Below are 21,758 nucleotides of genomic sequence, written 5' to 3' on the forward strand. Positions count from 1 at the left end.
ATGTCCAGTAAGTGACGTGGGTGTCTTTGTGAACAGTACCGCAGAGTGTATCCAAGTGTGTTACTCACACCAAAGAGCTGAGAGCTGCCTGTCCCAGTTGATGTTGTTGCCATGCCGACATGGAGCCCAGGGAGAGCCCAGGAGAGCCAAAGCCCTGCAGGGAGGAGATGTCTGCACTGCTCAGGGAGTAGTCTGTGAAAACAACACAGAGCCCGGTGAGGCCCCCACACAGCAACACCTCTCTGCACAGGAGAACAGGGCCGGAGCTAGCAGCGAGTGTTGGCAATCTAGGAGAAGGCAGGGGTGTCAGACCTGCCAGGGGATTAGCTACTAGTAGGCGAGGCCAAACTCACCAGGGTTGTAGGAGGTGGGCATGCCTGAGTAGACCAGGCCCTGAGGAGGCAAGCTGGGGGTGGTGACAGACACCACTGGGGTAGCCAGTGGCTGGGTGGTCTGGGAACCGCTTATCCTCTGGGTATTCTACAAGAAGAAGAATACAACAGCAGGATTTAGCCAACGGTAGACACAGCAACCTGTAAGTGAATAGAACAATTTAACCTGACGCAGTACTACTGATATTAAAAAAAATTATGTTCAGGATGAATCAATTATCTTATCAAAATGTAGATCACGGTAAATATCGCACATTATCTTAGAGTGACAATTGAAATGTTGGAACTACTGGAATGAAAGGTTTTTACCATAAGGTGGCGCTATAACTTCATGACTTCATAACTTCATTTAACCACATCTCTGACTACATATAATAGAAAATCTAATAGAAAAATGGCTCGACAATTAAAGATAGCACATCATCTTAGTCTAGAAGTAATGTAATTAGGTGGGTTTTTTAATACAAATTATACAATTATGCAAATGGTGGACTATACTGTAGGTGTCACAATTACTGATGGTCTTAAACAGACCACAGATGAGGGTGTTCCAAAAAGGTTTTGTCATACAGGTTGTCAAATATGTCATCCAAGTCAAGCACAATTCCACTACTCCTAAACACATCGTAACTAGCAAAAAAATATGTATAGTAGATGAAGTGATTAACACAGTATAAAGTGATGTGAACAAATCTAATCTAAATAAGTGATGGCCTTTGGGTTGAGCTCATTTCCATACACAAGTCCAGTGCAGTGACTGGCATGCTGTCCAAGCACACAGTGCCTTCATGCAACAGGATTAGCCGTGGTTGAAGACTTAAGACAATGTGTACAGTAGCTACACCGATTAGTACACAATCACATTAAACCCAAACACTCATTGGTCTGGTTGGTTATAATATATCTGTGCATGCTTATTTGAAGATTATTTCATTATATTTACACATACAATTCTAACCCATAATGTTTTTGTTTAAGGAAAGAGAGATCACATTGGCAGAATATGATAGATTTCTGTAAGATGACTTGGAAATAACTGAATTCCTAAAGAGGTCTGGCCTCATTATCACCAGCTGAGATGACAGACACATTTTCGGCAACACCTCATGATCAGAAGTCTCACCATGGGCTTCTATGACGCTTCTTACCACACACCTTCCTAAAAGATGACATCAGACCAAGAATCACATCATTCCGAATGTGGTCATCTCCTTCATTCCAAAGAGTTCAAAACTGGGTGTTTGTGTCAGTGTTATTTCCAATTTCCAGCTGAATTAAACTCACACTACTTTCAAATGCAGACTTTTATTTCTCCATCTGAGGACTGTAGGTGTCTGGTACTGTAATGTTTATGGTCACAAACCAACACGCACACACACGTAAGGCCCCAGTGACATTGCAAATGTTCCCGGTGCATAGGTTTATAGGTGTGAATCAAACAGGTTAAGGCATCTTCCACAAGCCAAGCCCATAACATGCAGTGACAAACACAACTCTGCTGAAGCCTCCCTTGAAGCCAACATTATCCATATCCTCCACATTCTCTGACTCACAGGAGAAGACTATCTTTTGACATATTCTGCTCTCATATTCCGAACGATCTTCACCACCTTTACAGAATTACTGATTTATTTCCTTGCATGTGTTTTGCTGGGATGAAAGTGAAAGCATGTTCAGTCAGTCATTTTTCCTCGGGAAGCGTCGGCACTCACCAAATCCATTTCCTCCTCCTCCGACTGCTCTCAACAGAAGAGAAGAAGAGAGGCAGGGTTACTAGGGAAGGTCTGGAGGACTTCTACAGTCGCCGTCATCTAATACCGCACATGGACATATTCTCTCTCTGCTCCCGCTGCTCGAGGTCCTGTGAACCCTCTTTGTCACACTCATGCCCTATCGATTCAAGTGGTTGTGTAATCAGGAGGGCTTTCTGTGGAACGTCGTGTTTATCTGAATTCTGAGCACCACATGAATAACGCTGCCATTGTTGCAGATGTTGGCTTTGGGCTATTTTAAAAAGACGACCAATGTTTTTTTTTTTTACCGATTGCCGAACAGTAAGGAAAAGGAGGTCACAGAGGTCAACTGTGAAGTCCATTAGGGAGCACACTTAAGTTAATAAAGACGTTAAAGCGGCACAAACACCGTATGACATGGACTTCACCTTCCATTAAAACTGTGCTTAACCTCTCATACTGAGGCCACGTCAATACAGCACTCAGTCAATCCAATTACATAACTAGACCTACGGCTAGGCAGATTCCTCTGGAAGATGGCTCGCTGACTTTAAAGCTAAATGTGTTCAATATGCTAGTCCAGTTGCTAACCTAACAGAAGCCCACTTGTGATCCTAATGTGTGGGTGTGTACTGCTCGTGCATCTCTCTATTAGGCCTTAAGATGTAGGTCAACTTTTCAAAAACAACAGCGAGAGGCATTATCACTAATGGCTGAACAAGCCGATGCCTTTCTCAGCATTTTCCTTGCTGGTGTTTTGCCCTACACTGAAGAACGTCAGTGTGCTTGAGTCCAACTAGAATCCAGTCTTCCATCTTCTCCGTGCTGTGGGACAGACCGGGCCCAGGCCAGGACCGTCTTAATACCCACACTCAATCAACAGCGGCAGGAAGACAAGACAAGGGTGACAAGATATTATCTAGCTCACACTCTGGGCCCCTGATTAAGCCTTCATCCCCACTCTGTCACACAGAGATGTGATTAATTTAATACCATTATGGCCTAATGACAGGCTGTCTGCAGACCTGCCACAGGCTGCCCCCTCCCTCGACTGACTCTCCCCATCTGGAAGGGTTAGTCTACAGTGACAGAGCAGGCCCTCCCCCTGCCACAGCTCCCTGACATGCCAGGGATTGCTGGATCTCTCCCGGCAGAGACAATCCCACGAGTTAGCTCTTCATTAAGAGCTCGCTAAATGGCTCTGTCCTCACGCTAAGTTCACTTGTTGCTTGCATTCAGCAGCTGCACTTGGAGAATGCTGGCATGGCAACATGCGTTCTTTACTCTTCCAAATCTAGGTGTGGATTGTGACGGGAACATCAAAGGTAACCACCAGGTAATCCTCCGTATATTTACCAAACAAGCCCTCCGTTTCCTGGAGAAACTCCAATTGCTGAGAACACCAGCACTCTGAGCAATGCTGCAACTTGGAAAGGGTAGATTGTTGGCAAAGTTCTTAGAAACTATTCTCCCCTTCTATTTTTCTTTCTTTCTTCTTCTTTCTTTTTTTTGCACACGGTGATTTACGACCGTGACAATGTAGTGTAGCCTCAGGTGCTCAGCGTGGTCAGAGATCTTTGCACCTTAATTATTATAATTAGAAAGGGCCTTTAATTTCAATATGAATAATTGAGTAGCTGTGGAGGCACCTGGGCCTCTAAGATTTGGTGGAGCTAGTCAGCTGTGTTGTGGGGCTTCTTGGCACCCACCACAGACTGCTGCGATCACCGAAGAATGTAGCATGAGCACGCCTCTCTGTGATTGCTGCTGATGGCAGTAAATCAGAGCTGTAGTGTACACTGTAAATGAGATCCACTAGGAGAACAAATACAAGAGAAATAATACTTAGACAACACACACACACATACACACACACACACACACACACACTGAAGTGTAGGCAGCGTTCCTCCCGGTGAAAACACTAATAACGCCGCGCGCCACACCACAGAGATACCATCAGGGGATGCTGTGGAACTCCCACCGCTGCACGCAACAGGGGGGTGCGTGGGCCGGGGCTGAGCCAAACTGTGAGACGCCCAGGAGTAGATTTTTCTCTGATGCTTTCCACTTCAGCTGCTCTGCTCCTGTGAAACAGAGGGACGGGGGCTGCACTCACCAGAGGAGGCATCATGCCCTTGCTGGATGGAGGAATAACCACCCTCAGGTCTGGCTTGCGGCCGCCCATCCCCATGTTCCCTCCAGGGGGCGGTGGAGACTTGGTGGGCATGACTTTGCCCAGACCGTTTCCGCTGGGCGTGGCCAGGAGTCCCGGGGATCCCCTGGGGTTGATGAAGCCGTTCCCTGCAGACACACAGGGACACTCAAGGCTGTCAGGAGAGCATGCAGTCATCAGCCAAACTTCCAATGCCCCATTTGAAAACTGCCTGGAACGCTACAGCAAGCAACGTCAAGTGTTCTTAACCCTCTGGGCACTTTTAATAGACTGGGATAATTATCCAGCACATTTACAAAAATAAAACCTCCATTTGAAAATTGATGAGCCTTTCATTCGCCGTGCACATTATTACATCAAAGTCAGTTGGGATGTTTGGGAATTCACTGAACAAATGTAGTGTGACTGTTTACAAGATCTGAACGGCTGAGACTGACGTATGTGCTCAGATAGCAATTGCATTTTTGCAAACACATTTTCGGCAAAACCTGTCAAACTAACTATTGGACACACAGCTTTACATGAACGTGGAAGATGTCATTTTCTACTTGTCTGTAAGTCATGGCAGGCTAACAAAGCTCTGAGTCATAATGCTAGATTACCCACCACCCAGGGTCATTTCCTGTGGCAGGCAGCAGGAAGAGAGAAGAGGGGACATGGTGATGAAACCGTTTCCGAGTTTGCAGAGATACAGTGAGTAGCAGTCAGTGCAGGCCAAGTCATGCAGGCATACTGCAGGCCTAGATGTCAGATCACCACTGTGTCAATGTTCATATGTCTGAGTCTTAGGAATCAGCGGCAAAGCAAAACACAAATTCAACAGTGTACAGCAGTTCACTGTTCAGAGTGTTATTCAGCTAAGCCCTCTCATAAATCTGAAAATTGAAAATGCATAGAACATGGGTAAAAATAATGAACAAAAACACCCTGAAAGAAAGAAAAATCGATGCTATCTAGTATTTCATCAACAGATCAGTGTCACACTTCAACATGTAACCGAGTGCCCTATTGTGTTCTATTGAAACACAAGTCCACTGCCCAACGAGACGGCTCTCGCTCGCTGAAAAAAGGAACAATCCCCGTCTAACTACCGATAAGGACCCCAACAATACACGATCAAATAAACAATTGTGAGGTCCACAATAGTGTCTCGCAGCTGAATCAACACCCTTCGCAAGCTTCCATTGCGCTCAGCTCTCTTGATCCTATGCTACACTGGACTCACTGCTGCAAATCTAAAGAGTATAGATTTAGCAATAATACCATTTGACCCTCAAAACAGCAGACTGGACAAAAAAGGCAGCTATTTATTGGTTTAATGATTGGGTCTATAATGCAACTGTCTTCCTGGAATAGTTGCTTTACTTTATAACATTGGGTGAGAAAGCTATTCTTGTCTGTGTAAATAACCCATTATATGAATTCCATTATTTCAATCAGCAATTTCTTCATATGAGTTGACGCACAAGTCAAACAATGCACAAAGGAAATACATGATGGGGATGGGTTGCCATGAGGAACATCGTGATGTGTGTCTTTGTGCATGTGTGTGTGGTCGGTGGGCCCTAGAGTCCTAGACTACTGTACTCCACATGCAAAAGGTGCAAAGAAAAAACGTTCTGATTATGATCTCAACCTTATGATATATAGTTGCATGTAATCAGTTGAAAATCTGGTGTTGCAATAACGAGAATGTGTGGGCATCACAGGCATAGACTCGGCCTAGCGAAAAAGAAGAGCTCTGTGACCTTAATTTTACATAGCCGTCAGGCAGTGGTGCTCCACAGCAACAGGCTGATGTGAAATACTGTACACTATATGTGCAGTGCAGTACACTGTGCCTTGAGATTATGGATGAGTCTATGTGTATAGTAGCATATGCTAGACTTTTCATTCCATATTCAGAAACTATCCAACCAAACATTAACAATACAGTATTCTCAGAGTAAACACAGAGCTTGTAAAAGGATGTTTGTATTCAATGTTTGTGTAAATAAAAAGACTCATTGTTCCTAAATAATTTAGATGGCCTTGGGAGCTACATTACATAAGGTCTTGTCTTCACGACTCAATCGTTCAGCTTTCATTTGAAGTGGAGACAGAAAAAAGGACAAATAACCCTGTTGACAAAACTGTGCCTAGCGCTCAGGTTCTCCATAGAGCTACACTGACGCTGGCCGGGGTGTCAGTAGGCCAACGCCAGAGCAGCGCAGAACATATGCATGCATGAATGAGAAAAGATTAATGGCTGTAGAGCGTGGGGCCTCTAATAGATTAAGTGGAAAGGAGAGCAAATTCTATTTATAGGCTCTATAAATGAGCCCGAACAGTAACTGCTCAGACACTGCTTTGGTATTGTTTTGGCACAGGGAACAGAGCATGGGGCCTGAGATGGGTATGGGAAAGAGACTGAGACAAGGGTCGTCCTATTATTCCTAGAACTCCACCATATTCAATGATGAGTGGCCTCCAAGTGGAAGGAGTTGAGTTCAATACTTCCTGATATAGAAAAAGGTGGACTACATGAAGCTTTTTGCGAACGTAAAATCGTTTTTCAAGGTCCAACAAGAACCCTCAGACATCAGGATGGACGCATTCTGTCGGTATGCCAGTAGGCTTTGTCATTTTCTTCGAGAAACTCTCCAGTCTTAATAAAGGAAGCTGCCTAGCATGCAGGCATGTTACATAACAAACTCTTTTATTGTATCCCTCACATTCTGACAAACTTTCATTATTAATTCGGAACCCAGTGAAGGATGGATACAGTACAAAGAACTCTGTGTTTTGAATTCTCAATGCACTGCATTGTGAGAATCTATAAAAGACCTCCACATCAGATTGCTAATTGGGTGTAAATAATACACTGTAAATCCAAGATTAGTTCTAATTACATATATCATCTATAATTCTGGAAATCAGGATAGCTTTCAGTCATTATGTGTCATGCCCTAGGTATTTGAATCCCAGCCAAAACAGATGGCTAATTGCAGATAACATGTTTGAGATTTAAGTGCTCAAGAAATCTCTCATTGCTACTACATTTATTTGCTTGCAGACCAGACAATTATTGAGCCCAGTGGAGTATCAGGGACAATGTGCTACAATGACTACAGCAGTACAAGTATGGCTTTAACTTGGCATTACTCATCTCGTCCTTACCCATCATGTCTGATTAGCAGTGAAAGTGGTGCAGGAAGCTCTTGCCTTAATCTGACCTTATAATATTACCACAAGAAACAACATAGACCAAGGATAACATGATAAATCTCACACTTTGCCAGAAAGTGCCACTGTCTTATCTGACCGGTTTCTCAAGGGGCTATAGAGACTGGATCAGTGCCACCATTCCCAGGGTTTAATCAGTGATCCAGAACTTTTCCTTGGACATTCTCCCTGCTTGCAAGCTTCTCGGCTGTGATATCTATGCATGCTACCAGGGGAGAAAAAGAGAGTGAGTTCCTTGAGGGAGAGTTCCTCCTGCCTGCTCTAATCCCTGTGGCCTGTGTCTGGAGAACTCCATGCTATGTCAAGAATGGTCATATGACAGCAGAGTGCTTCTCTCTCCCAGAAGCCTCTGGTGTTCCACCCTGTTGGTACAAACAACAGCTGCAGCCTCCCGGCCATGTGCCAAGTCCTGACACCCCCTGGCATGGCACTCAAAAGTGCACCACCTACACCCTCTGTACATCATACCTGCCGCTTACCAGGTCAGCACAACCAACGTAGCGGAACTCGTGTCACTTAATTTGGGGGTGCGAAACAACTTTAGCATGCTCCATTAAGTGCAACGGTTTTATTTGGGATTGAAAATACTGAAGCACTCTGCTTCACAATATCGATGAGGCCCTGGCAGGGAAACAGGCTCCACCTGCCTCTGACTCTGACACTGCAGCCATGACAGGCTGTCTGGTCATTGTGCACACAGGACTTGGAGGGATGTCATGGACGGAACACATTTACATTTAGTCATTTAGCAGACGCTCTTATCCAGAGCGACTTACAGTAAGTACAGGGACATTCCCCCCGAGGCAAGTAGGGGGAAGTGCCTTGCCCAAGTACACAACGTCAGTTGGCACGGCCGGGAATCGACGGGCAACCTTCTGATTACTAGCCCGATTCCCTAACCGCTCAGCCACCTCACTACCACCTCCAGGGCTCTGCTGCCCTGGGCATGTCGCCTGCCCTCTCCAGCCTTATATGGGCCACTGTGGGCCTGGGTAACACAGATGCACCTGTCAATAGAGGGAAGGAAACTGGAGGCGAGATGGAGGTGCCAGAAACCCTGTGTTTGTTTACCTGCCAGAGCCAATCAGCTGCGTCAACACTGGCCAGCTGTTAACCCTTTGAGTAACTGCCATGTTGACCCTGAGAGAGCAGAGTGATGGCATTTACACAGGCTCCAATGGCTGACCCGATTCCTTAATATTGTGAAAATCCAGAGCCAGCTTACTTTGGACATATGAACAACACCTAAAGGTTCACCATCACTTCAATATGCGTGGATGACCACGGGCGTTACCGTCCAACCAAATCTCCCAGCTGTTTAGACAAGTGCCTTCACGTCAATCCCGCCTTCGCATGCAATTAAATGTGAGTTTGACTAGTAATTATCAGCTTAAGTGACACCCGCTAGTGTCTGACCATGTCTCATGAAACACAGGCATCCAGCCCAGCAAACTGTGCCAAGGGTGGCAGGGCTACTGAGGGTGGTGAGGCCTGGAGACAGCCAAGGCCTACCCAGACTGGGGAACTTACCCTCTGGGCAGGGGCCCACGCCGTTTCATACTGAGAGGTCTGGGGTAGCCAACATAAGACCTAATGAGATGCACACACAGTGATAGAATTAACTATTTGCATCCTTCGGCCAGGATAGATATGTGAGAGCTCCGTCAAATGAAGGAGGTGGCAAGAAGGACACAAAGGCTGTTTCTAGTCTGCACTCTAGGAACAAACGCAAATAAAAATGACACGTCAAACTGGGAACAACATGGTATTTCTTATCCATTTAGTGTCAAATAGTGTCCACTCTGTCTGGACAGCCATGGGAAGCAATGCTGAGTGGGAAATCATTCTGTTTATTTTGTTGGCAGAGTTTACATTTATGTTCTCTTCACTCACTTTGTTTAGCCAGCCAATACATTGTTTTCAAGGAATGGCCGTAAGTCAGTCACAAAATGCCAGTGTCCCATTTTAAGATATTTTGGGTTATTTGGTTGGTCCAGTTCACATGATTAGTACTACAAAGGAATAGTAGCGTAGCAGCGTAGACAAACACATAGAGCTTATCTGAAGCTAATGTGTTTTAGTACAGACAAGTGACAGTGGGACAGTGTTAGTAAGGATGTTACTGGATGGATGGTTTGACTGAGAGCCTTTAGACAACCCAAGTGTTTCATTGACCCATGTTTTCACAGAATCCCTCCGTATGACTTGTGTGCAAGTAAATAAATAATGTTAGAACATTTCAGTGTGTAGGTCTTTCTGATCAAATTAAATAAAGGATTGTGGATTCATGATGGTCAGTGCTGTCATTATGAAAATGACTTCACAGACAAGTTAGCTCAGGCATTATTTACCACAGGAAAATCTACTTTACATATTTGTTTAAAGAATGTGGTAGCCCTCTGCTGTGCATGGGAACAATGTATTGGTTCTACTGCATAGTTAAGGGGAAACGCTGATGCAGCTGCTTTTAGTCTGAATTATGATGACCACATCTTTGTTGCTAAAGCCTATTTGGTAACTGGCAACACAGTGGCACTACTCTGGGTTACTTGGTACTGTATACCTGAAGGAAACAACCTTATCGCGGTGCTAAAATGACCACAAAACCATCGGAAAAGTGAAGACATGAGGTTGATGAGGGTGGCCCCCACTGACCTGCGTTGCCTGCGCTGGGGGGTCTCTGCGGGCCCCCGCTGGAGCCCACGTTCCTGTGCAGGGAGGCCTGGGGAGGAGACAGCATCCCACTGTCGCTCAGTGAGGCGGCGCCGGCTGCCAGGGCCTGGGTGCTCAGCGGGCCCCCGTGTTGGTAGGCCATGACGTTGGGGTTGGAGACGGGCACTGCCACGTGCATGGAGAAGTTCTGCTGGGGCAACGCTGCGGGCTGCAGAGGGGGGCAGACACACACACATGCAGAGAATCAAAGGCCTGACGCAGACCGGAGGATCACGGGGGGCTGGGGGGAGGGGTGGCACAGCTGAAACTGGAACGGTGGAGCAGGCATGGCGGCATGGTTAACAGAGATTCCCCATGGAGGTCTGCTCCTCAGTAGATCCCTGATCACATGATCAGGATCAGGGCTGTCCGTGAGGCAGCAGATCCCTGCTCACATGATCAGGATCAGGGCTGTCTGTGAGGCAGCAGGTTCCCTGTGGCATGGGGGAACGGACGAGGATACTAGACAATGGAAGAAGTACGATTTCAAGGCATTACAATTCATGGAAACCTTTATGCCATATTTTACAGGGAGTAAAGATGCACCCGGAGAACTCATAGCACACATTACACATTGTTTTTAAACCCATGTATTACAGTAAATGAATTCAAATGAAAACATTTTCACTCAAAACAAATAATAGTATTCAAACGGCATGCCCATTGTAAAACAAAACAGTGCCAGGAAACCAGTCAGCACTGCAATAGTCATCACAGCTGAATATAATTTTTTCATTTTCTACATGATTCATTTGAATTATGAATCATCATGAGTCATATTCACTGAATGTATCTTTGTGTTCAGTTCTACAGGGTATCAGATTGCTGTGGGTCTGTGCCTGTGCAGTGCTGACTGTCCAGTGACTAAGTGGCAGTTACAGGTGAGAAGAAATTCCTCCATTCACAGTGTCCAGTGAGACAGTTAGTGATGTCATTAGTTTGTTAATGGCAAACAGTGGAGCTCTCCATGTCAGAATCAGGAAATGAAAAAAAAATAACAGTTTCAAAAATACTACACTCTTGCAGAAGTCTGTGGTTGTCACCCGCAATAAGATCACAATTGTCTATTGTAGCTCTAGATACTTCTAACCACCACCAGATCATAGGCCATCAAGATGGAGAGGGGGGAGGGGGGGAATACAGAATAAGAGTTCACTGATCTTGGCCCGGAGATGAGGGGAAGACCACAAGTGAGCCCATCAGGGAGGGGACAACTAGGAGAGAACAGAGAGAGAGACGGGGGAGGGGAGGAGATACATCACATACTGTAATAGATCCCCTTCCCCCATCCTCCAAGATTTTTGAAAATAACGTAATGCAATAATAATAAAAAAAAAATAACATTTTGCAATCTGCTTGAGGCAGAAAATTGGGTTTTTGGAAAAAATGAAAGAAAAAACACATAAATCACTAAAGCTACAGGGCAAACAGGGGGTGGAACAGGAGATGTATTACTTTTTCCCTCAGCTTTTCTGAATTTATCTGTGCCTCTCTTTTCTTTAAATGTATCCTTCGGTTTTGTTTCAGATTCATCAGAAAATATTTCTAATTCCTCAAGTCCTGAAAAGGTTCCATCTATAATCATTTTGTGATCTTATCAACGTGTGTCAATAAAGGTTGGAGAGTGAATAAACAAAAACAAAACACTTCAAATGCGCAGAAAAGGGTTATGCTTTGAGTAGTACATGTTTGTTTTAAAGTAGAGAAAAGAAATTGCAGGGTGTGATACCAAAAAACAAGGGAAAAAAGTCAAATCAAGGGTGAAAATCCTTCGTGCCACAAAGCCAAGCAGAAACATTGCATTTACTTACGATTTTATGATTTCTCATCATATTATCAAACTCCTCATTAATTTTTTTATACTTTTCTTCTGTGTGAGGAGTGAGGACATATGAGGCATCGGGGTCCGGGCTATCACAACCTCTGTGTTCTTTCTTGTTTAGCGCCTGTAGTGGACATCAACATAAAGACAGAAATCAACACAAAAAGGCAGGGAGGAGATAAAGTACTTACACCACAGCGCTTGTACATTAAATCACTCTCTTCGCTTAGTTTGCCGAAACGGTCGTCCATGAGGGGGCTGTGCCCAAAACAGTCATCAGGATCAGGACTGGCACAGTCATTATGGCCTTTGGTTCTTAATTTCTGAAATAAAATTGCACAATTCACAGATACAGCATACATCTTTGTCTTAGCTTAATATAATAGTTTTTGTCTATAGAGATTAAGATAAATGTGAACTGCAAAGAAACGATACTTTCAAACATGATACACATGTAAAAAAAATTGTAACATGACACAAAGGACCAAGGGAAATATACCAGGTCATTACTGTATGTAATCATAATTGATCATAATTAGGAGCCATTTACATGATGATAACAATAATTGGCAATTGACATGACAATCATGACATTTCAAGTGAAAGGTGCAAGGTGGGCAAAGACACAGAACAGTATGTTTGTGGAAGAAATGAAGCATTCCCTCCTTATCCTTTTATCCTTCAGAATGCTTCAGAACAGGAGAAACTAAATATTGTCCTCTATCTCACCACCCCCACCCCCTTTCTCTATTCTCCTCAATGCATGTGTGTGTTCCGATGCATAGTGAATTATCTTTCAGTTATCATAATCCACCAAGCTGGAAGACGCCCCACCATAAGAGGATAGCACAAAGCAGCTGTTTAAAATGTCCCAGGCTTCCATTCAGCATGGTTGCCACTCAGGGGATCTTATCAAAGTTAAGTAATGTAGGAAATAAAATGGATTATCACACGCGGTAAAAAGCGCTTATTAGAGCATGAAATAGAACGATTATTGTAAGAGCAAAGAGCACACACTGTGGTGTGGGGCGATAGAGAAGAAGTCCTTTATTTATTTTTCAGCTCTTCCAAAAGCCTCCACCTGAGAAGCGAGCCAAATAAAAAAACGGTGTTGTGTGGAACATCATTAAAGGTCTGAATGACAGTGTTAACAAGCCTGGCTGACAGCATGTGATATCAGTCCGGCGCACATCAAATATGATTTATACGTGGGCTCTGTAGGTTCCCCTATCAGGATGCTGCAGGTCTAAACTTCTGCCCTTGCCTGTCTGTGGTCTGTTCCTCTGGCCCCCGTCTACAGAAAGGTCACTGACATCTATGGATGCAGGGGCCATAGGCTAGCGGATAGGAGAGGGGCCTACACACTCTAATGAGCCCTTAGTCTCAGCCCCTGTCTCCATCACCCTGGAGGTGGAGACAACGTATGTGTCTGGGTGTGTGTGTGCGCGCGTTCACGCGTGTGCCCATGCATGTGTGTGTGTGTGTGTGTTCAGCAGCTGGTGCTCACTGACAGTTGTCTGACAGTACACTGGGGTTCATTCTGATCTATATCTGACAGTGAAGCTTATACAGCCTACAGCTCAGTATCACACACAGACCCTGAAACTCTCATTAGCTCAGATTTGGGAGACTAACAGTAGCAGGCTACCAGTATGAACACGCTGATTGTTTTCTGACTGAAAGGTACAGTATGTCCACAATGGCAGCCCTAGCAAATGTAGTAAACCTCAATTTCAACCATTGTTTACTATACCATACACGTCAATGAATACTTCTGCATGTATGCTAAGGGTTTAGCGTAATGTAAACATCGCCTTAGTTCTCTGAAAGGCACTCCGTTTTTTGGATATTTCCGTAAACTCTCAAGGACGATGATGATACACAAAAGCGCAGACATTCAGATTGACTGCTGCTTGGTGTGGTGGTTGAAGTTCAGACATTCTTCTTATTCGAAGAAAACGCCTTCCTGGTTTGCTTCCTGTTTACTGAACAACTCTAGCCCTCTCTAGTTACAGTTCTGAAAGGCCTGTATTTACCAAGGAAACTATGCATGTTCTCCGCCAGACTGCCACACATCTGATTGGGAGCTGCAAATTAAAGTTCCAACCTGGTCATTAGGGGAATAGCTTGGTTGGACTGGCTGAGCATGGTGGTGTGAGGAGGGAAGCCCAGCCACACACACCCTCCATCTCTGGACAGTCAGGGAGGGTCTGGCTGGAAACTTCCAGAGAGGCACACCACCGCCCTTTCCACAAACCATGGGGCACCCCTTCACCCAGACTGGATAACACTTTGCTCAACAACCAGTTAATTCTATGAAAAGCGGAACATGGGCTAAAATATGTGTGGCTTCCCAACACTGCCTGGCTGGTTCTGTGAGAAGTTAACACTGCCTGGCTGGTTGTGTAAGAAGTTAACAGTGTCTGGCTGGTTCGGTGAGCAGTTAACATTGCCTGGCTGGTTCTGTGTCCGACGTGTTGGTTCCAGGGTGGAGGTCTGGGACAGCACAGCACGTCCATAAGTCCTTCTTAAATGACTTGGCATGTTTCGAATGTCCCACAGAGCCTGTCCACAGCTCCCGGTAAATGGATCACTAAATCAGCACATGGCCAAACAGGTGTCCCTCTCCCAGACACCTGCCAGGCCTCGGCACCCCAGCCTGACCAATCAGAGAGAGCGTCATATTGACATGGCCTTAGAAGGGGCCAGGGGGAGGCCTGAAGGCTACGACCCCAGTCAAACCTGCCCCCCAGAGACTCTGTGACCTAGAAAACGTAGCCAACTAGAATTCATTCATTGCCACCTAAACAAAATGTGTTCTTTTTCCGATTGAAGAAATGTTTTGGACGGATTTTAAAGTAGCCTTCAAGAGTGAAGTGTAGCTGTTTGTTCCTGGAAGATGGCGCAGGCAGACAACAGTGAATACAGTAGTGCTTTCAACAACTTTTCCAGGGGAGTACTGTGTGTTATAAGGGCTGTGGAGAGGAGTGACGAGGGAACTTGTGTAATCTATTCACAAGGCCCTGAAAGGCTCACTGAGATTAGTGGGAGCAAGGCCAGATACTATTTTCTCACAGCCATCCAGACCTGTATTGATAGAAGTTTGGCATAACAGGCAAAATGAGGAGTGTGAGTGTCTAACAACAAACCACCAAGGCATCAAAGTGTGTGTGTGTGTGTGCGTGTGTGTGCGTGTGTGTGTGTGTTTGTAGAGCTACCAATGCCAGCTAGATTTCAATATCAGTTGTAAAAAAATAATAAAAAATATAAGATATTCTCTTCTAAGACCATAAACATGATGGGCACATAGAGTTGAATAGTTGGACCCAAAATGTAATTTTGAATCGTTTTTAGTTTGACAGATTTTCATTCTAAATCAACGTGAACCCAACCGCACCGGTTAAAAATAACATGGAGCCGCAGTTCTTGCGTAAGCCACCTACGTACACTACTGTACCTGTTCCTTGTGAAGCACTTTGAGTGAAATGGGCCTGAGTAATATACTGCCCTGTGTACCTCAGAACAGCCTTTTACTCCTATGCGCACCCCACTCTTGCGTCAAGGGCTTTCTGTTTTTAACTTATACAGTACTATGTGATGCACTGCAAAAACAGCAACATAGACATGTGAAGTGATTGTAGAGATGGCTTGAAAAGGAAGGCAAGCTAGACCATCATTTATTCTGCTGTGTGTGAAGTCACAATGGGAAGAAAGCTACTCTTCTGAGTAGCTTCGAGTACAGCATCTGAGAGCAGGAGTGCAAGATGAAACACACATTCTCCTTCAGTTTATTTCAACAACCATATTGACACCAATTATTGGTTGACATAAGTACAGTCCATTAGACACACACACAAGCAGGCACACCTAAGGCATGCATACTGTATGGCATCAATTGGTGCTCGAGGCCGGTCCTGTCCATACCTTCCAACTCCACAGGGCAGCCAGTTAGCCCTCGAGAATAATGCCACACTAAGAAAGGTAGCGTTCTAATCCTCGTGACATAACCATTCTGTTTGTACTGTTCCATCTAATGTGCTTATCAAAGTACCTCTTTTTTAGTGCGATGGCACTTGAAATCTGCATGGTGAGGAGGCTGATAGCAAGGCTTTTTATCTTCTCAGGAGAGAGTTCGGCTCTTATATAACATCTTAAGAGTCTTTCACGGAACCCATGTTCCCTTTTCCCTGTGGTGCTGCAGTTTCAACTTGAGGGGAATGAAAGCGTCTGCTAGTTGTTCATTATCACCAGGCATCTGTTTCCATGTCACAAATCCTCCACTGGCTTCCACTCATTTTCACTACAAAATCCCACATTTGTGACTTCAGGGCTAGAGGGAGAGATACAGGACATTGCTGCGGGTTCCAGATGGATCTGGGGTGATCTCATGACCGTTTCACATCAGCATTGAAGCTGATCAGAGGATATGACCTCATGCGCGTGTCCTTCCGTTGGCTCGGCCCATGGTCTAGCTTCCTCGGTAGACAGGAAGTGGAACAGCGGGAGCAAAGTCTCCAGCCAACCGTCTGTCTACAGTCTGTTGTGTCGTTAGCTTCTTGGTGCAGCTGGTGCCAAAACAATGGACAGTGTGAATCCCCCAGTACAGGCCTGGGATAATGACCAGACCATCATGACACAAAGGAAACAGAACCATGGTTCTGAACGTGATCTGGTCTGCATTGGTTTAAAGGACACAGCCATGACAGTCCAAGCCTCTATCTTACCCCCAGCTCATTATACAGTACTTCAGAAAATTACCTGTGGTTGACCAACTAGATTGTCACTTTGATAAATATAGCCTGTTCACATTATCAAGTAAGATGCCAGTGCATTGCCTTTCCTCGGAGAGACAGCTGCTCTGCTTAGAGACTGGGCTGAATGAGGGATGTAATGTGACAAAGCTATTAGTTGCCGCAGTCAAAGAGAACACTCAATCAGTGGACTGGATATTTCCAGACAGTTTTGCCAAGTGGGAATTGAAGTACAAATTGAGGATGAAGGCATCTCAAAGTCATCATCAACTGCAGATGTTTTCAGAGAATGGGAACACAGTGATGCATGTGCACCCCTTCTCTTAATGGCTCTTCTGAAAAAGCACCGGTGCAATGTGCCATGCATACATAACAATACACTGTAGATATGGCTCCTTAATGAAGTTAAATATGTACATACAGAAAATGACACGGTGGAACTATGAAATCACGTCCCATCTCTCTCTCTCTCACTCACTCACTTTCTCTTTTTCTCTTTCTTTGCCTTCACTCCCTTTCCCCCTCCCTCTCCTTCACTCTCTCTCTAAGCCCGCTGAGTGGATCATTAGCTGTCAGGGCCCTTGAAACCATACCCCCCGCCCCCAACTCCCATTCCTGCCTGCCTCTAAAATATTCATAAGGACAATTAGGAGTTCCGATAAGGCGAGCGCGGAGGGCCGGGGCTGGGCGGCAGAGAGGGCAGGATGTGCCAGCAGGACGTCTGTTCTGCAACACTCTATACCCAGACCTCAGACCTGCCCTCATCAATCTGAGGCATGCCAGCCCTCTCTCGCTGGCAGGGGAGGTGGCATGCTGCCAACTAACCCCTTAACCTCCCCCCCCCCCCCCCTCCCACCTCCTCCTCCCTCCAACTCTCCCTGCTCTGTCCTCGCCCCAGGGTGGAGGGAGGGGGGTGGGGGGACACAAGGGCAAGCTCATTGTTGCACAGGGCGAGCTAACACAGAGAGACCGCTGTGCATGGATGCGGCGCCTTATTTCAGCGGTGGGGGACCACAAGGTCAGCAGAGAACATGGGGCTGGGCTTACGGTTCGGCCCTGAACATAACCATGGTCATTGTTCTACCCAGCCCAGGAGGTTGTTGTGGTCGCTCGTACATGGACAACTCTCATTCATAACAGGCACAGATTGGGCAATCTCGCTGCTGTACTGTGATTGGTTTAAACCAAATTAGGCCAGTTCATGTCTGACCTATTTTCTGCATTTATGCAGTCTTTATGCCATGTGTCTGGTAAGGTGCTGAGACGTTCACAGTTGAGATACAAGACCCTGGTCCAGAACAATTAATTACGGAGTAAAGTGGATTTCCACTTCAGCAGAAGCTTTTTGTAGTGTAGGTCTCACAATTAATTCATTTAATCATGTATTTGAGGGTTGGAGATTTTTTTCCAATCCACAGTACCATTTCATTGCCTAATTAGATTAGTTTTGCTGACTGGAGATCAACTTCAATGGCAAATTGAGAAGTGGGGAAGGTTGGTGGAATTGTTTCAATGGATGTCATTTAAAGTTCTAAAAGCTCATACAGTATATTCAGTGCTAATGGATGTGCATTTAATTTACAGGTAAACCTGCTGTTTATATGCATGAGCTGAAGTGACAGACGATGGCAAAATAATTCTGTCGAATGTGATGGTCCAAAACTGATAACGTCATTTTTTATGAAGTAAAAAAATTAAAGTGTATTATGTGTCATCTTCTTTGTGAATGTGTTATCTGAACTGTACGAAGCTGAATGCAGTGCTCAAGCACTTGAGGCTAGAGCATGTCTCATTAGTGTCCCTGGAGACTAATATTTACAAGAGACCACCCCAACCTCACATCTTTAGTTGTTGATGTTGTTGTTTTTTCTCATCCTCTCCAAAAAGACTTAGTCATAAAAAGGAAAACAAAATGAGTGAGTGAAGAATTGAACAAAAAGCCCTGACGTCAATGAAGCATGACAGTCAGAAAAACAGAATTTCTCCAAATCTCTGTAACCTGGTAACAAGCATTACACTCAAGAGTGCAGAGCCTTTGTCTGAGGACAGCGGAGGATGCAATGGTCACAAATAGGTCAAGGAGGCTACATCATCAGGTTTCGGATGTTCACTTGTACACACATAGCATCTTGCAGCACAGCCTACAATCAAAAATACATTTAATACATTAAATGTACTGGCTACTTGTTCCTGATCACCAATGGAATATCTCACTGTTCTCTGTTGTGCACTAAACACTAACATGTGTTTCCATAGCAACGCAGCCAGCAGGACTAGGAATAAACTGTTCTGGTAAATTCTCATCTTGAATAAAACAATACAGGACAGGAATATAATGCTCTCTCAAAGATCCAAATTACTTGCTTTCAATGAAATCAAAAACTCCAAAGGGAAGTGCGACCCTTTTTGCAGTGAAAGCCCAGAGGAAAATGAGTCCTTGTCCTATAAAGAGGGGCACTTTAAAAACTATCAGGAGACCAACACCATTAATACAGCTGCACTCACTGTGACAAATAAAGGTGTATATACACTGTATTTACAGTACCTCACCTTGGTATATGGAACAAGTAATGGCACTGTTAAACTGAACAAAAGTGGCTTCATCAGAAAAAGGAAAAAAATGAAGAAAAAAAAAACATACAATACACACAACAGTAAATGTACATTGAAATAGTCAACTTGATAGATTAGTTATATAAAGTTATGTCAGTAACGGTTTTGTCAGTACCATAACAGGTTGTCTTGCATGGAAGCATAATGTCTGTAACCGAGTTGAACTGGATAAACTCACTCCTCAGTATAAATACTGCCTACCTGTGCCATCGAAGATATAGCTTTTCAGTAGCATAGCTGGTTGAAGTAGTGTTTATAGTGTATTAATAAGGAACAAGCCTTGTGGCTGAGCCAAACATCTGTGTCGTTGTTTCAGACCTGTTTAGGACTGGACCCCTGTATTCACTCAAGCAGTAACTCAGGGGTGTTTTGAGCTGTGGACAATACTGTAGGTCAAAAGTGGATGCCCTGTAGCCAATGGATGTTAATCAAACTGCAAAACCTACCAGTTACATACATTGGCATAAATACCAACTGATGCCAAGCAGATTTGCTGGTAACAAATCCATAGAACACTAGAGGTAGAATCCCAGATAAAGTATCAATATTATAGACATATGAATATGACTGTTGTACCAGTCCTCATCTGAAACCTCTCTAAGGAAATTAACATTGGAATGAGGCATAATATGTTATGAAAATGAATGGAAAAATGAAAGTCACTATAGTTAAGCTTAAGAGCCCAGAAGTACATATTTGTTTTGCTGCTGGAATATGAGAATTCTGGTTGAAAAAGTACTTCATATATTAAAAGGCCCTCAAAAAACAACCTTTCAATAATATTATGTCAACAGCACTGACATTTGATTAACTTAAGAGAAATGTCTAATATCATGGCTGCTATAGCTACACACCAGCGAGAACGTGAGGAGGGCCTAGCTGGAATATTAGGAGTACTGTCCGTGGGAGGATGTTGGAAATATCCAGCGATAGCAGAGATCATCCCGAGAAGAGCTGGTCAAGGCATAGGGTAATGTGTAGCATACAGTATGGGAGAAAAAATCAAATCATTGTTCGGTTGGAAATATCAGCGCAGAGGATTTCACTACATGGCTGTGTGAGAAAGAAGACTACAGTATACGCAGTCCAGGAATCAAATGCTTTTCAAAGTCAAAGTAATTTGCACAAAGTGACGTGCTATTCTTATGTAGAAAAGCCTTCAACATGTCCTCTTGCTGCAATGGGATTTGTCTGAGGCGGCATATAAAGTCAGCATTGTAAAACACACATTTTAATCACTAGAAGTGGGCTTTTAGAATATCCCTCGCAGCCCCCTGAAACAGACGAGCCAATGTAGCTGACCGTGGCCACCCTTTAGCCATCTCAAATGTCAAACAAGGCTCCAGTGGATCGCAGAAGGATTCTGGCTGCTGGCCAACCCAAAGTCAAGTTGCTAAGTTAAGCACTCGCCAATTAAAATGTAATATTTTCTTCTGGGTTGTCATCTGTACATATCAAACATAAATTAGGCCCCTGACCCCTTTTGGACGGATCTTTCAAACTTGGTTAATTATCCAGAAATGGGGAAGTCAGTGACTACAAGTGTGTGGTGCTGTAAGTGGCATGGGTCATGAGTGATGCCAGTTGTAATACTCATCCAGGGGGCACAGTCACCATTTAACAGTACAATCCCTGTTTATTACCGTTTATTAAAGGCAGGACAGGCAAGTATTGCAAACCTAGCAAGTGACTACTGCCAGGAGGCAGACAGACAAGTAGCCCTTTCAATCGCTTGTGCCGGTCCAAACTTACTGGTTGGTCGTATTTATTATAGTCCTGTGACACCCGCAGATATTGGATTGATTTCATTTTACTGTCAAACCTTTAGATGTATTGGTAACTATCAGGATGTGAAGTTTGTTTCAGCAAATTGTGTCAAAAAGTGCTTCTCAACAACATTACCTACCCTGACTTTAAGATGCTTTGGAGGTTGCAGCCAAGAAGCCAGCACCAAATATCATTAGTATTTGATACACCTTGAGGACAGACACATCCAAACATCTTCAGCCACCATGGCAAGACGGCACAGAAGCTGCAGGAAGGCATAAGGGTGGTGACAGGTCTGCTCTTTACCAGTCCGAGCTTCATCTGGCCGTCCCCGGTATCTTGGTAAGTCACAGTTAGAGATAGACAACACTCAGTTCTCAATCTGTCTCTGATGCTCCACAGAACTCCTATCTAAACACGCTCTGATGTCCAGGACCCAGGGCTGACCTGCTAAGCCTCAGCCATCAAGGTAGCCCTGCAATATTGGTGTGAGCCAACAAGGAGCCGCCTATACAAAATGAACTAGAAGTGAAGACAAATAACTAATGAATCAAGGAGGGCAAAGTT

The 21,758-nt window shown here is 44.6% G+C and overlaps 1 protein-coding gene across 7 annotated transcripts in view; it reads right to left on the reverse strand.

The window, feature by feature from the left end:
• Positions 1–21,758, reverse strand: part of mef2aa (myocyte enhancer factor 2aa) — a 58,977-nt gene that overhangs the window by 3,862 nt on the left and 33,357 nt on the right. For 3 of the 7 annotated variants that reach the window (XM_084671435.1, XM_084671436.1, XM_084671438.1), the window contains exons 5-10: positions 12,050–12,184; positions 10,182–10,407; positions 4,245–4,429; positions 2,105–2,128; positions 354–480; positions 69–192 (exon numbers count right to left, since the gene is read on the reverse strand). In XM_084671435.1, the coding sequence (XP_084527561.1) occupies positions 69–192; positions 354–480; positions 2,105–2,128; positions 4,245–4,429; positions 10,182–10,407; positions 12,050–12,184 (821 nt within the window). Of the gene's footprint in view, positions 1–68; positions 193–353; positions 481–2,104; positions 2,129–4,244; positions 4,430–10,181; positions 10,408–12,049; positions 12,185–12,251; positions 12,384–21,758 lie in introns of all 7 variants that reach the window. The other 4 variants (XM_084671442.1, XM_084671439.1, XM_084671441.1 and 1 more) reach the window with 4 other exon arrangements.

Source organism: Hypomesus nipponensis, chromosome 14 (genome assembly GCF_054491055.1).
Source record: "Hypomesus nipponensis isolate SF chromosome 14, ASM5449105v1, whole genome shotgun sequence".
Taxonomy (NCBI): Eukaryota; Metazoa; Chordata; class Actinopteri; order Osmeriformes; family Osmeridae; genus Hypomesus; species Hypomesus nipponensis.